Raw genomic sequence first — 15,842 nt, forward strand, 5'->3', positions numbered from 1 at the left:
ATATTAAATGACTTCTTTATAGGTGTGGCATAAAAAAAAACAACGATATTAATTCTTGTAATTAATTCTTGTAGTCACAAAAAAACAACAAGAAACAGACTTGCTCAAGAATGTGTACCTTAAATTTTATGGATTAAATTCTGATTTAAATGATGTTTCTGATGTGTAATATAAGTTTCCTTACTTTACGCACACATTCTTTTCTCATTTTGTTGTGACTCGCAAAAGCCAATCCTTTCATTTTGGAGTTACAAATGAAAATGGACTGAACGCTGAACGAACAGTGAATGCAAGGTTTACGCTTTGTGAATGCACAGTGAACTCTTTATGAACGGTGAGAGTGAACAGAGTGGAGTGCTAAGTGAAAATATCAAATGGTGTGTACATGCTGAGCACACGGAAAAATGGGAAAGTGGAACGTTTCGGGGACTGTATTGCTATTGAGCATCGGCTCACATTAATATCTTGTTTTGCATTTAGTTAAAATTTAAAAAAAAATATTGATGAAATGTTCAAAGAAATTCACACTAAGATGTGTATTTTTGTAAGCAATGAACCTATTTTATTATTTTCCAACATTTGACCCTTTTCAAATAACCTTGACTTCCCATTCCTTAGTCTATATTAACTTGAGGCTCAATTTAAAAAATATCATTTTTTTTCCAGAATAAATATTTCACTAGAAACGTCACTAATACAAATGATTACTTATTTTTTTTTTTTTTACCTTATTGTACCATAGAATTCAGACCTGTGTATAGGTCTGAATACATACGGTTTTCATGTTGCAATAATGGACTAGTGATTGGTATGGTTATAGTGATAAAAAACAATAATTGCACACCAGATAGGAATGAAAGATTCTGCTGAAAATGAACAAACTGATTGTTTTCTTCAAACCTGTTAGATTCTCAAATTACTTGCAAGTGTAAGTTCATTTGTTATTTTTATCTTGTGTTTTGCAGTGTATTGTACTCTAGCCACACCTTCAGTAACTCAATACGATAACCCACTGGTTTAATTTACTATAGAAGTTTTGAAAGAAATGTGGATTAATTTGTTAAAAAATTACTGTATGTCTTGGTGAATGCCTTGTGGTCTAAAATGGAAAAGTGCAAATCATAAATCTAACTAAAAAATTGGTATGAGATTTAATTAATACAGATAACTTTCAAAACATTAAAATACATAGGAGACAGATTTTGAATGAAATTTTTGTTTAATGATATCAATTTGCTTTCCTTAAAGAGTCCAGTATTGAGGAAATTGATGTAAAAAAAAAAAAAATACTTATAAAAAACAACTTTTTTGGACTATAAAAAAAGGAATAAAATCTGGGAAGCTCCTGTTTCAACCAGACAGAAACCTGATGTGAAACAATTTTTTTGACTAATTAAAATACTACATGTCCAAACAAAAAAAAAATCATATCAATAAACTTTAACCATCTTTTTAAGTATTTTAAGAATATTTTTTTAAAGGTGATAAGCCATTGCATGTACAAACTAACTTTACAGTTTACAAGATTAAATATAAAAAAATTAAATGACCATTTTGTAGGGTAAATGGTCATCCTGAGGTACATGGGGAAAATGGACACGACTCTAGTCCCATAGCATCGTCAACCTCAGTGAAAGAGGAACACGTAGAGGAAGGGGAAACCTCGACTTCAGGTAAGACAATCGGACAAACAATGACACAGTAAAGATAATTCATTCTACTGCTCTTCTATAGTCTGTCCCAAGATATTTATGCAGCACATTTGGACGATTTTTAAAAAAAATACACATACCATGTGAAAGAAGTGCACTTGTAATAGTTGAAAGGGATAATTTCCAAGATAATTTCATTGACACATTATCAACTGTCACTCAGAAAAATTCACAGGAACGAAAACAGATTCCTTACGGAGATTTATAATGGGGAATGTTTACATCTTTACTCCATTCGGAATACACTCGGAATACATCGCGCAATTTTTCAAAGTTATCATCCGGGCTTGTTCAATACAAAATCTCCGTAGACATCACATTTTTTAGCATTGTATTGAAACCTGATACGCTAACAGGGGCGTTTCGACTGAGAAATCTTGGAAATTTTTTATACTTTTGAATGAACATCGTTTGAACCCTGAGGTATTTATAATTTTAGAAGAATATTTAAAATTTGCAATTAAGCAAAATGTGAATCCAAGATATCTTGGGACAGACTATAGAAAACTGGAATGTTGGAAATCAAAGACACAAAAGCTGAGGGTAAAGCCCCTTTCAAAATTGGCGCATGAGAAGAAGCAGGAGAAGAAAAATATTTAGGCGACCAAATAAAATTAGACATGGTTCATAAACTGTTGCCAAAAAAATCGCATATGAAAAAGTAACGAAACTGGCACGATTCATAGCGAGCATTGTGCCATGTAAAGGCATTGAATCTTGCAATATGTCTTGTGTCTTTATGCGACTCTTGCACAATGAAAGTGTGTGTTGTATGATAATGGATAATATCGAACTTAAGACTAAAAAATCGACGATTGAACGTGCACCAATTCAATAGGATGAGCGGCACTTGTACGATCATGCGTTTCATTGTACAAATGCTCGTATGAGTCAGAGGGTGTATATATACCGCACATTTCGGCGCTCTTCAGGAGAAATAGAGAAGATGCCGCCCAAGAAAATAACAAAAGCAAAAGCCAAAATCAAGGTCAATTGTGGCCTGCAACAGATATGCATATGCTTATACAGTGTATACTGTATAACGGAACTCTTTGCCCTCATTTTATTTATGCTCTTTTCAGTCTTTTTTTCAGTTAGCAGATTAATACTCTGTGAATTCTAATGTTTCATAATATCTCTCTTTACCACAATATTAATGGGGCAAAGTCAAGAGGAGGCAAAACTGTAAGTAGAAGAGAAAATAACATGATGAACAAATAACCCTGCATCCAGTATATACTAGTGACAAAGCATGGAAACGGAAACCGATAAATCTTGCAATGATAGTAAAATGTTGCAAGATTACATGAGATTCGTTTAGCATACTTGCCAACTGACCCGATTTCGTCGGGTCACACCCGATTTTTCAACCCTTCACCCGATTATTTTTTATGACCCGGCGGGTCATGCTTTTCACCCGATTTTTGTCGAACAACCCGAAAATCTCCCGATTTCCGGATTTGGTTCCTAAATTACGTTACGCGTTTGACTTCCAGCAATGAACCCAAGCTGAGCTTGGATTTACGTAACGCGTAAACAATGCCGATGGCAGACACATTAAGTGTTATTATTATCGTGAGTTGTTTTGACTAAGCGAAGGTTTAAATCATTAAGTGTGATGGCTTCCAATAAGAAAAGGTCTTCATCGGGGCCAGCGGAGTCAAAACCAACAAAAAGAAAACGTTATTTTTGTACCTATCAACATATCTGGGAAAATAAATTCGCATAGGTAAAACAAAGTAATCGAGTACAAAACGAGGCTTTTGTGTTCTATGTAAAGCACATTTGAATATTGGATTTTGTGCCCAAAATGATCTGACTAAACATTCAAAAACCCTAAGTCATGTTATAGAATGCTTTTTAATACACAAAAGTCTTCCAAGTCACTTACAACTTTCATGCCATAATTTACAGAGTTCAAAAGCAAGGTTAATGTAACAGAAACTCTTTTTGCATTTTTTTTTTAGCTGAACACAACCTTCCATTTTCTGTGTCAGATCACTTTACAAAATTCAAAATCAGCAACTGTTAGTTAAAATGCTTCTTTGCAATAAAGTATTACACATAAGTTTTAACACATATTTCTATTGTATATACCTATGAAATGCATGCCATGGTAAATATGTCGTGAATGTCGTTATGCGCTATGACCAGATTTTTTACTTTCCAAATCTGGTCATGACCAGATTTTCACATGTTGGAGGTTGGCAAGTATGACGTTTAGCAACAGTCTCATGGTCGCACAACACACACAAAAACAGCTGCGATTTATCTTACCATCTTTAAAATTCATGCATCATTCTTGCGGTAGACAAAACGTTGTAAAACATTCATGCATGCGTTTGTGCGTTGCATTGCAATAATTTGGATCGCATTCCGTCGCATCTGAATAGTGTGCATGTCAACAATTCTGAGGAGACTTAATGCAACCAAAAAACACATGCAACAAATGCGAGAGCTTGTTCGACATATGCAATAGCTCATGCTCATAAATCCCGATCGCAACAGGTTCGTGCGCCAATTGTGAAAGAGGCTTTATAACTACACAAAAAATATACTACTTTTCTAGAGTGCAGGAAAACAATATCAACATAATGATGAATTTTTTGTTGTTTCATGTCCCAGTAAGAATATTTGATTTTTTTCCTTTATCGGTAGTTCATCTATGTATGAAAGTCTTAGGCAAAGAATTAGGGAAAACTGTGTAAAGCTTTTACTGAGTTAATAAAAAAAAATAGCAGTCTTCATTATCGTCACTTGTAAAAGTTTAAATGTTGGTTTTTTAAGCAGCTGATTGTTTATCTTTTTTCAGACCATGCAGTATATGAAAACAGTGAGCTAGAAAAGACTGATCCACTGAATGAAATAAAGGTTGAAAAAGCAGATGAAAAGGAATCAATAAATAAGGAGGAGAAATCATCACAGCAAATATTGAGTCAGAGTCAGGTTTGTAGGCTCAATGAGTTTTTCTTTCAGTTCATTGACAAGGATTTTCCAATGGTTAGAAATATGCATGCTTATATATGACATACTAGCACATTTACATTCACATTACTCAATTTATATTTAAAAAAATCAGCAGGTAAAAAAAAACTTGGAAAAGACCACTACATGTAGTACCAATAGTTTGAATTATAATTGAAACTTCCACAGGGTAGTGATGGCAAGGTGAATGGAGAACTGGATGAGACTGCCTCTCAGAACTCTGAAGACTTGGCTCCCACCTACCCCCCTCCCATACCACCCTCAGAGGAGTCTGACCAGGTTCCTGTCACCCCAGAGAAGCAGGAACCCTCCTCACCCTTAGGTTCACCAGCATATGACACGCCTCCATGTAAAATGCCAGGGGAAAAAGAGGAGAAAGTGGAAGTAAAAGCTGATGAGGAGAAAGAAGCAGAGAACAAGGAGAAGGAGGAGGAGAAAGAGGAGGAACATGAGGACAGCAACCTGTATGAAGTCCCCACATCCAACAAACCAGTGGAGTTACCAGAAGGTGTTCTCTATCAGGTATGTAGTGAGATGTTATCACCAATAAGTGTTATCATGTGAACGTGTCACATTCAATTCAGAATGTTGAATTGGCCATCAGATGTGTGTTCACACAGTAGAGAAACTGACAATACTTTGAGTCAAACACATCACAACCCCCCCCCCCCCCCCCCTTCCCACTTCTTAAGGAAATGGGTGTGTTTGTTGTTATACCTTAGGAACTGGTTCCTTTTGTTTCTCAAGCTTGTTTCCAGACATTTTATACTGGAACTCTTTGTATTCGTACTGTAAGAAGACATTGAATTTAATATAAAATTGTTACTTGTTAAATTGTTTCAAAGTGATACAGTACTGATCAGACCCAACCTAACAGAAAGTAAACCCCAACTAAACCCTGGGTTTACTTTTGGGGTTTACTTCGGGTTTACTCTGGGTTTACTTCGGGTTTACTCCAGATTTGCTAGATTAGATCCAGAGTAAACCCAGAGTAAACCCATAGTGGACACAGGAGTAAACCCCAATCAGAAGTATACCCCTAAAATCAGATGCTACATGTGTATTTGAAATATACAAGGGGCAGGAATTGCAGGCAGTAAGATGGTAGGATAAAGTACAGGTCTGCTTCATACTTCAGTGTGTACAGTTGACCCCAAAAGCAAATACTGACTAAACCCTAAGTGGACACAAATTTTCAAAAAGCAGGCCCAGAATAAACCCCAAGTAAACCTGGGGTTTAGTTGGGATTTACTCTGGTGTTAGGTTGGGTCTGATCGGTACTGTATATGTACAGTACCCGCAACATTATTTTTTTTCAGTCCTATCCTATGATATAGTGTATCAATCTTATTGTATCGAGCCTGCATGCTGTTCAGTTGTGCTTTAATCCTATCCTATCGTGTGTTAATCCTATTAGCTTTATCATTTAATTTTAACAGTTTTTCAATTTATTTTATCGTGAGCATACTAAATATTAGCCTGTATGTGATATCATTAATTATTTAATGCATTTTTAAAAATATGTTTGACAGATTTATAATTATTTAGAACAAAAGTTTTATTTTGATTAAACTGGAAATTTCAAATTAATGTTGGGCTGGGATGTTCCCACCGATCAGCTGTGGTGTTTGGTAATGAAAACAATATAAAGAATAAGGATAAATTACTGATTATTTAAGATCATAGTTTTTGAGTTTTAACTTGTCATTTTAAATTTGTATATTCTGTAAATGAATCTAGGATAAATTCTGCGTGTATCTTGATTTGTACATGTTCTCTATCAAATTTTGCAATTATCAGATTAATCATGAAGATGGTTTAATGCGATTGTACTTTTATCATGAATATCATTTATCCTTTCCTAATGTTTATCAATCCTATCATATCGTGTGTGTATACTGTTCTATAGTGCGTTAATCCTATCCTACCATGCGTGAATCCTGGCTTTGTTATAATTATTAAATCTATCATTTATCTTGTAAAAAATAACATTGCGGGTACTGTACATGTTTAAGGGCTCTTTGAAGCTCGTACTGTATTGTTAACATATTCTCCTTCTGTCTGTTTGTCTGTTAGTGCTTTATTGTGATGTGATAACTGTACATTGTAACTTTTTAGGTCACCTAGTGACTCAGGTGACCTATTGCAATTGGTCTTCGTCTGTCAATTAAAATGCGTCTGTGTGTCGTCCATCATGCAATAACAATTTTACATTTTTAACTTCTTCTTAAAAACTACTACAGTGCCAATTGTTACTAGTACCATTTTTGGTGTGGAGCATCTCTAGGATAAGAGAATATGTATTGTGAAACTTATGACCATACCACCCCCATACCACTACCTTGGGCCTCAATGGCAGGGCCAAATAAGCAAAAATAGGCCAAAGTTTCAGAAATCTTCTCTGAATATAAATTCATATATAAATACAGATAAATTTGAGAAAACGAAATGCATGATTATGATGTCCTTAAAGCCCTCTACCAGAAAAGAAAGTTTGGTGATAAGTCTATCAGTAGTGATTACCATGGTAGTTAGGCCCCACTCTAGGGTAAAGGGTGTGCAGTGACCTTGAACCATGTTTATAGGTCTAAGGTTAAGGTTATAGCAAAGTCGTATAAAAAATCCTAAACACTTTGGGCCCTAGCTGGGATCGGTAGAGAACTGCCTTGTTTATTAGTCAAGTTCTCCATGTTTCTGTTCAGTTGAAACCAACAAAAATACTTAATTGTCACTGTTAAGCATTAAGATAGTTCAATCACATGTTTAAGGCTATGATCCAAAATATAACCCAACAGAACATATAGAGCAAGAAATGTATCCAATAAGTAGATTGAATTTGTCACACATTTAGCAGATGGTATATTTATTGCAATGTCAGTTGTTTTGCTTTGCATGTAATATAGTTGCATTTTTTTAAGAACTAGTATATATATTGGTTGAGGCATAGTGCACGAGCTGAAGGCATGTTTTGATTCCTTGTAGGTGCAGGCCACACACCCATACAGCAATGAAGATGAGGATGAGTTGTCGTTTGAGGCTGGAGAGATCATTTATGTAGTTCCTTTTGACAACCCTGATGAACAGGCAAGACTCTCTTTGTTACCAGTCGATGATTCTTAATGAATCAGCAACATATACTGTGCAAATTGAAATCAATTATTTGCAAATTTTCAGATCATTGAATTTTTTTTTTCAAAATCCAAAATAATTAGATTTGAAGAAATTTAGGAGCCAATCATGTTAGCAATGCATCTTTTGAATTTTTTCCCTGAAATAAATTGATGCCATGCAAACACATTGCTGTTAAGAAGTAATCAAAATATCAATTAAGATTTATCCAGTTTTACAGAGGCGATACTTAAGTTTATTCTAGAGAGAATTTTATCTTACTTAAAGAGACAGTGCAGCTGAAAAATGTGTGTTTTACTTCAGATTTACCCATTGTATCATTAGGAAATAAAAATAACATTGTTTTTGACAGTTGAAGTACATAAAAATTCCTTCTAAAATACCTACTAGTTAATGTAATTATGTATGAGCTTCCAAAACTTGAAGGGTGGTACAAACTGAATTAATCTTACATTGTTTATTTGTACCACATGGATTTTGATTGACTTTATTTGAAACTGCTGAAATATTTGCCCCAACTATGGTCTTCATGGAATACAAGGTAAAAGGGACTCTCTAAACAGAACCCATCATCACTTTCTCGATCAATTATAAATGGTTTACCAATTTCAGATCATTTTAACATATGTCAAATAAAACCTCAAGGGGCCTCATAGCCTCACTTACTAAATTACTTTAGTGTGTAGCAACTGTGCTGAAATTGAAAACACAAAATACATATTGTACTTACAAAATAATAATTCTGGTTATTATATTTTTAAACTTTGAACAATTATTACCTGGGAGAATAAGAAAAGACATGTTTCTAACTACAAACCTGTCTAGGAGAATATTCATGAGCCCTGCATGTGTTTTGTTTTATAGTATTAAAACATGGTAAATGGGCTTGCATAATAGTGTAGAAGAGGGAATTCTGTAACACTTTGCAATGTATATATTTATGGGGTATAAATAATTATTCATTTTAATGAAATAATAAGATTGATTTCAAGGAGAATATTGTAATTTCTAAAAGTTTATACATTTATGACTAGTACAAAAAATACCCAACCCGAACAGAATTTTTTCTCATGGCAGTTTTTTAATAAGATGCGCTGTACTGTTTTTTTAATATACAGAATATCTGTAACAAGAAAAAAATCTTCAGGCAACTTTTCCATGGCAATATAAGTAACCCTATCTATGGAAAGGAAGTAAAGTACCCCAAACTCAAAACCAGGACCTGTAAACATTTCAGAAAAGAAAATTAAGAAGAAAAAAAATTTAATGAAAAAAAGATGTACTTCATGCTAAAATAAACTGAATTATTTTTGAATAAGTCTTGTAATATTTATACATCATTTATGGTCACTGGTTGGTTTCCATTGTTGGTAATGGCTATGATTCATCTGGGTATGCATCACACTTGTCATTATGTTATTAATTAAAGCATATCTTTGTAGAGAGTTAATGTCTGTTTAAAATGACATTGTCCTTTACCTTGAGTGGTATGGAAAAATCAACAACCTTTGGTTCATAGCAATTAATAAATGACTAAAGGTCAATAAGATGACACATATATGCTGATGAAGTTTAAAAAATATTATTTATTAGTCTATCAGCATCATTAGAACAAGAGGCCCATGGGCCACATTGCTTACCTGAGCAACACTAGACATAATAAAATCAGCTTCATGAAGTCATATCCAAAATATGAATGAGTAAGATAGCTAGATCCTGCATTAAAAGATTTTCAAAATTTTCTACAATTTGTTCTAATGTTGAGCCCCTTTTGTTACTAGATGATTTCATAGTTATGTCACATATTGAGCATCACCATTCTCAAAAAAGATCTCAAACAACTGTTCATATAAGCATAAACCTACATCAAACTTTGAACCCCTTGTGTGGCCCAAGAATTATCTATGGCCACAGTCTAAACAACTGAGAATCAACAAATGTCAATATGCTTGCATATTAGTAATACTATATATCACTTTATATATTTGAGAAGGGAATGATTAAATTTATTTCCTATGTAAAAATTCAACACCCCTCCCCCCCCCCCCCCCCCCATACGTGTCTACAGCAAGACATGTGGAATTAAAGATGTTATCAGTATTTACTAGAGAACCAGTTTTCATGAAAATTATTCACATTATTTCTATGAAAAGAAAAAATGCGAGTGAAAATTTAATTTTGCAAGTAAAAAAAATTCCACTCACTAAAATTTGCGAGTGGTTAAAAAAGTTGAGATTTCAATCCCTATTTTGGCAAATATTTTGTACAATTATGTACCTTGTGCACTATTTGATATTTAGATTCAGCTGCTTGTGAAAGGAACAATCACACTCAATTTATTATATTTAAATGTACTTTTAGTTGTGGTATTGAAGGTTCATTATGTCATTATGTGAGAAACAATTTCTAAACTATTGATCAATGTGAAACTTGTAAGCCAATCCTAAATGTAACAGTAAATATCATATAGCACTTTTATTTGTAAACTTCTGGAACTTATTTCTGCTGCACACCTCCAGTTATAAATATAGAAGCCATTAGCACATTGATTTCTTGGGAGTCTGTGGATATTCTGTGTCCGCTATATTCTGTCAACAAATCACAGCTGATTCGAAGATAGTGAAGAAATTCTGAGACCATCAAGTTTTTATCTTGATCTCAAGAGCTGTTTTTAAAAGAAGGGTAAAACAAGGGCACAATGTTTTATGTGTTGTTTAATGAAATCCAACATAAGTACCGACCCTGAAAAGTGCTACTTCACCAGTTGCACGGTTGGCTTGGTACACTTTATGAACGGTGCAGTTTGCTTCTTGCACGGTATGCTTTGCTAAAAATAGCTACACTTTATAATAATATAAAAGCAGACCAAACACCACCTACTGTATCTGAAACCTGAAAATTTGAGGTGAGAATGTGTCAACTGGTGGAATAACACCATATCAAAATACTTTTCCAGAAATGTGCGAGAGAGAAAAAAGTCATATTGCAAAGGTTAAAGAACATTGTTTTTTAAAAATCCCTGTCTTCCGTTTACTGATTGTTGCAATCTTTTTACACTGTACTTCCACAATGTCATTATTTGATCACAATGATCATCTATTCATCTTCCAATGTTGTACTGTATGGCAGGTAAAAATCGCGGTTGGAAAAGATCCCAATTTGTTCCTTTTGCAGCAAATCATGGTAGGTTGAATTCGCGGAAAGCAAAAATTTGTAAAACATAAAACTCAAACCTGATTGAATGTTACAAAATACAGATCATGGATATTTGTACTTGGTACATGTATATTGACTCAAAACAAAAAAATTAATTTTTTTTTATCTTGGTTTCATTTTCAAAATATATTTTGTTCAAAAACAATTACATTGATATCTAATAAAATGCTTTTCCAAAAAAAACCCAATTTCTGTAATACCCGTCCTTAATTATTGTCCGGTTAATTTAACAATTTCTTTAAGTGTACCCCACTTCTATAATGGAAAGACTGCTTCTGTCAATTGAGTTTCACACCTTTTTACGTGCGAGATACTCATGGGTAGCTTTTATAAACACTCTGAGCCCTCAAATAACTCTGTAATTTACCGACAGCACTGGGCAGACATAATAAGTCACGCATCACTGCACGTGTCTTTTGTACCTGTCAAGTGTCTTGTTTGATTACTGCAGCCCTTTTTAAAGTTTATGTAAAAGGAAGAATGCGCTTAATAAAGAAAGGTTCTGCACGATTCTTGTGGCTTATTTGCATTCTCTCACCAAAGCCTGCAGAGGTCGTGCTACACAAGGTTCGCTTACACCTCTGTCAACGCTGGAAAAATAGTCTGTCACATGATTAAAACAAGCATGGCGAGCACATGGCATTGTTGATTTGCTTCTTCTGTACAATCAGCTTGAAAGGAAGGCATTGACAGGCGATGACTTTGAGGACACGTTTAAAAACGTCACAGGAGATGACATTACAATAAAACGGAGGCAAATATTTCCCTGTATAGTATAAAAATCATAGCTTTTATAGGCAATACTGTTTTCATGTGGTTAAAGCTGATTAAAACTTCCAGTGAAATTTTATTAAATGTCAATCATTTTAATATTCTACTGGGGCATGTGTTATAAGCACTGGCGTCGGAAGCAAATTGAAAGTTGGGAGGGGGGGGGCAAGACTAATCCTCAGAAATATTGAGGAAAAAACCTAATTCCCAAAATCATGAAATTTACCTACCCAAAATTTTTTTCCCCCCAAAATCATGAAATTACTAATCCGGGGGGGGGGGGGGGGGGGGGGGGGGGGGGGCTTGTATTCCTATTACTTCCAACTTCTCAATTTTCAAGGTAAATTTAGCCTATGATAAGGATATATGCTGTTCAAAGCACTAATTTCAAACTTAAGGTATATGGAAACACAGGGCTTTAAGGATTTAGAAGATTGTTTTAAACATAAGAAATTGTAAATTATAGAAGTTACCTTCAATTTTCTTAGAAAATGATCATTGACAATAAAAGGTAACTATTTACAAAATCCATTAATACCAACCTGAGTTTGATCCAACTATTAAAAAATAATGATTTAGTGCACAGTACACAGTACACTGCCAGGTGTATTTTATAGAAAGCTTGACTTATAAGGTTAGAAAAGAAGTAATCAAATTAAAAATGCAGGGATTAAGATGTAATGTTCATCTGTTTTTCAGGATGATGGTTGGGCCATGGGACAGAAAAAAGGAGATGGGACAAAAGGAGTGTTTCCTCTCAACTTCACCAAGAAACTCTAGCCATTCCAGCACTCAGTCAGAATCAGCCAGATCTTTATAGCATTCCAGTTGAACTCAAGTCACAATATTTCTGGTCAAATCAATCATGTCTTAATTGTCCACATGTTAATTAGTTGACAATTGATCTGAAGGGAAAAAAATCAGCATTGAAGGACCATGATGGTGCTCTGTAGTTTTCAGTGTACTGTACAGTAAGTGTTTATGAAATGTCACAAGTGTCAATTCTTTGGAATAGATTATCATTTCAAAGATTTTTGAAAGTATATTTGTTTAGAATAATGGCATCCAGGTTAATGATCAAATTTACTGTCAATGCAAATTTCACTTGTTAATAAAGCACAGAATCGTACTGTACTATCAGTACTACATACTACACTATAGTATTCATCAATCTTTACAGTAAATGCTCTATGAGAGGGCAAATTAAAAAAGGGTTGATATTGAAAATGATTAGATCTATCTCTTAGTAAATCAAAGAACACAATATTCAGGACTTTAAGGGAAGGGCTAAATCTAAAGCAAACATGTTTGATTACAAAGGGCCTTGTTAAGGGTGTACAAAATTGATGTATATATATATCCATTGAAAAATAATATTTTGTTTAAAAAGGATATTCATAGTTTAATAATATGCACATTTTACTTATGATAAACAGATTGAGAAATACTATAGAAGTTAAACATCACATAGTTTGGTTATTGAACAGTTATAGCAAATCAGCATTTTAAAGATTGCAATATATTTTTTGAAATTCAAAACTGTAAACAGTCAATTTGAAAATATTTTGATGTATTCAGAATGTATTGATTAAAAGAACATGTATATGTACTCCAGCCTTCAATTTTTCTGCAAAAACTGCAGATAAGTTACTTTTTTTTTTATCTTCCATCTTCTAAGTTGATTGTAGATGATAGTTCAGATACTTTGAATGAGATAGTTTAAGGGTTTCTAAATGATTTCTTCCATCTAAAAATCAAATATAACTCATTAAGAATAGATTTCTTTGTAAATTTGAAATATATGTGATTTTTTTCTTTATGATATTTGAAATAATATTTTATCTTGCAATACCCCCTATGATAATTGATAAATATATTCAATATAAGGCTGTGGTATTTTATTAGTTACATATGTATGTAAGATATGAGTTTCAAAACTTGTAAAGCTATCATAATACTTATATGACAGTTTCTATAAATATAGTTGTCAGTCTAAAATTATTGAAAACAAGATAAGTCACTTCATAAGATTAAATATTGGTTCTACATGTTCCTGAATCCTGTGGACATGCAGTTATATCTCATACATTGGTATTTTATTGAACTACAAATTTTAAGATTTTTCTGTCATGACAGTGCCAGGAAAAATGCAAGGGCTGTTTTTATTCTTTGGTGTATTGAATATTGTCTGTCTTCTGACAAAACTACTTATGATTGGTGTAAACAATTCAAGACATTTATTCATGACATCGTCACAAGCCACAGGTTTTGTGTCCATTCTAATTTGACAGTAGAGTATATTAATGGACATAAAACCTGTGGCTTGTGATAATGATTCATCAGTGCGAAAGCAATATCGATTTTGACTCACATTTATGAGGTTTGAATTGAAATGGTCTTTACAAAAAAACAAAAACACCATATTAATTACTTGTTCAGGATTATTTTTGATTTGAGAAGATTTTTGTAGAAATTTGAATTTACTGCCGATATTAATGATATGAAATTGCAAAAAGTAGTAGTATTAAATTCACACCTTTTCTAACTCCTTTATATTGCTTGTCCTATGAACACAAACCAGGTGAGAATAAAAATTTTCATTTAATTAAATCTGATTAAAAAGATAAGAAACATTAAGATAAAAAGAAACATTCATGTTCTTGCATTGAGGAGAAGTAGTGTAGATTGTTGTGTGTGTATATAAATAATATATAGAATACAAACTCAAATTTTTATAACACTGATAAGTGCTTATACTTCATCAAATACTCAGGTTTTTTATGGGTACGCACAGTAAACATATATTTTAAGAATTTACATGTGTGCATATGTCGGTATATATTTTGTATTATACTAATGGAATTTTCTGTTATTAATTCAGAGATATTTCATTGTGTATGATTATGTGAAAGTGCAAATATTGTTGTTATAAACTGTTCAGATCTGAAACCAAACCACCTTTTGATCAAAATCAAACTGATTTTATTCACCATGTAAGTTTAAAATGATTGCAAAGACTGTTTTTGTGCTTGGGCAAAGTCTTTGTCAATTTTTTAATGGCCAAGTATTTAGGAAGTCACATGCATAATGATGTAATCTGTTACTTTTTTGTTTATGAATTATGTTTTGTTTTATGCTTTGAGTTCTTGTTATTTGTAAAGAGTCCTACATTTTGATATGTAAAATTGAATGGTTTGTTTCAGTATTGAAAGAAATACAGATTTTTTTTCATTCTCTTTATTGATTTCAACCAGTTCTGGCTAATACATAGTTTTTAACGGATGCAGAGCCTGTTGGTTTTGATAATGTATGATGAAGAAAGACCTTTTGAAATAAAAAAGAATGCAATTTGAATAATTCATTCCATAATAATTGATTACACATTCCTATACATAATGTTGTCTTCCAGATTAACCAGTGACGGAAACATTCTAATATTATACAGCTGATTTTTATACATGTATATTGAATTGGGTATTTTTAAACCCAGATTTTCAAATGATTCCTTCATTGTTACATGTATTGCATACAATAATGGAAACATAGCGTGCTGTTGATGATCATCATCATCATGACGTTTTATTATGTTTATACTCTATGTATATATACACGCCGTTTTTCTCAAATAGAGTTATATTTAATATATGTATTTGCAATATATTCCTACGTATGTTTTGCTTGTATTTGGGTATAACCCTGTATTCGTAAAATAAAAAAATGAGATTAATAAATGCTTTGAGTATTTTTGTTTTCTTACTTAAGCTACACTGTAACTTTGTTCTATTGAAAGAATAAGGAATCATTATTTGAGTACTGTTGAGATGATTTAAAACGGTTAGCGAGTGATTTAAGAAAATGCGCATTGCATTATGGCATGTACAAGGGCTTTTGATTCACTTCTACCTTATGTAAATAAACAGTTAGGTCTCCATCACATTCAACCAAACGTTACTCATCCCTTTGAAACTTTTAAATGATGTGCATAAAAGGGAAAAGAAAAGTCATTTTTGATTCTTCAACAATGAATAC

The 15,842-nt window shown here is 33.0% G+C and overlaps 1 protein-coding gene across 2 annotated transcripts in view; it reads left to right on the forward strand.

Annotated features, from left to right (window-relative positions):
* Positions 1 to 15,540, forward strand: part of LOC105342832 (myc box-dependent-interacting protein 1) — a 48,242-nt gene extending 32,702 nt beyond the window's left edge. The window contains exons 10-14 of one of the 2 annotated variants that reach the window (XM_034478926.2): positions 1,561 to 1,673; positions 4,525 to 4,658; positions 4,866 to 5,219; positions 7,680 to 7,781; positions 12,513 to 15,540. In XM_034478926.2, coding sequence (XP_034334817.2) covers positions 1,561 to 1,673; positions 4,525 to 4,658; positions 4,866 to 5,219; positions 7,680 to 7,781; positions 12,513 to 12,593 — 784 coding nt within the window. In that variant the 3' untranslated portion in view covers positions 12,594 to 15,540. The remainder of the gene's footprint in view (positions 1 to 1,560; positions 1,674 to 4,524; positions 4,659 to 4,865; positions 5,220 to 7,679; positions 7,782 to 12,512) is intronic. The other variant, XM_034478934.2, reaches the window with a different exon arrangement.
* Positions 15,541 to 15,842: the final 302 nt, after the last annotated feature.

The sequence above is a fragment of the Magallana gigas genome, chromosome 5, assembly GCF_963853765.1.
Source record: "Magallana gigas chromosome 5, xbMagGiga1.1, whole genome shotgun sequence".
Taxonomy (NCBI): domain Eukaryota; kingdom Metazoa; phylum Mollusca; class Bivalvia; order Ostreida; family Ostreidae; genus Magallana; species Magallana gigas.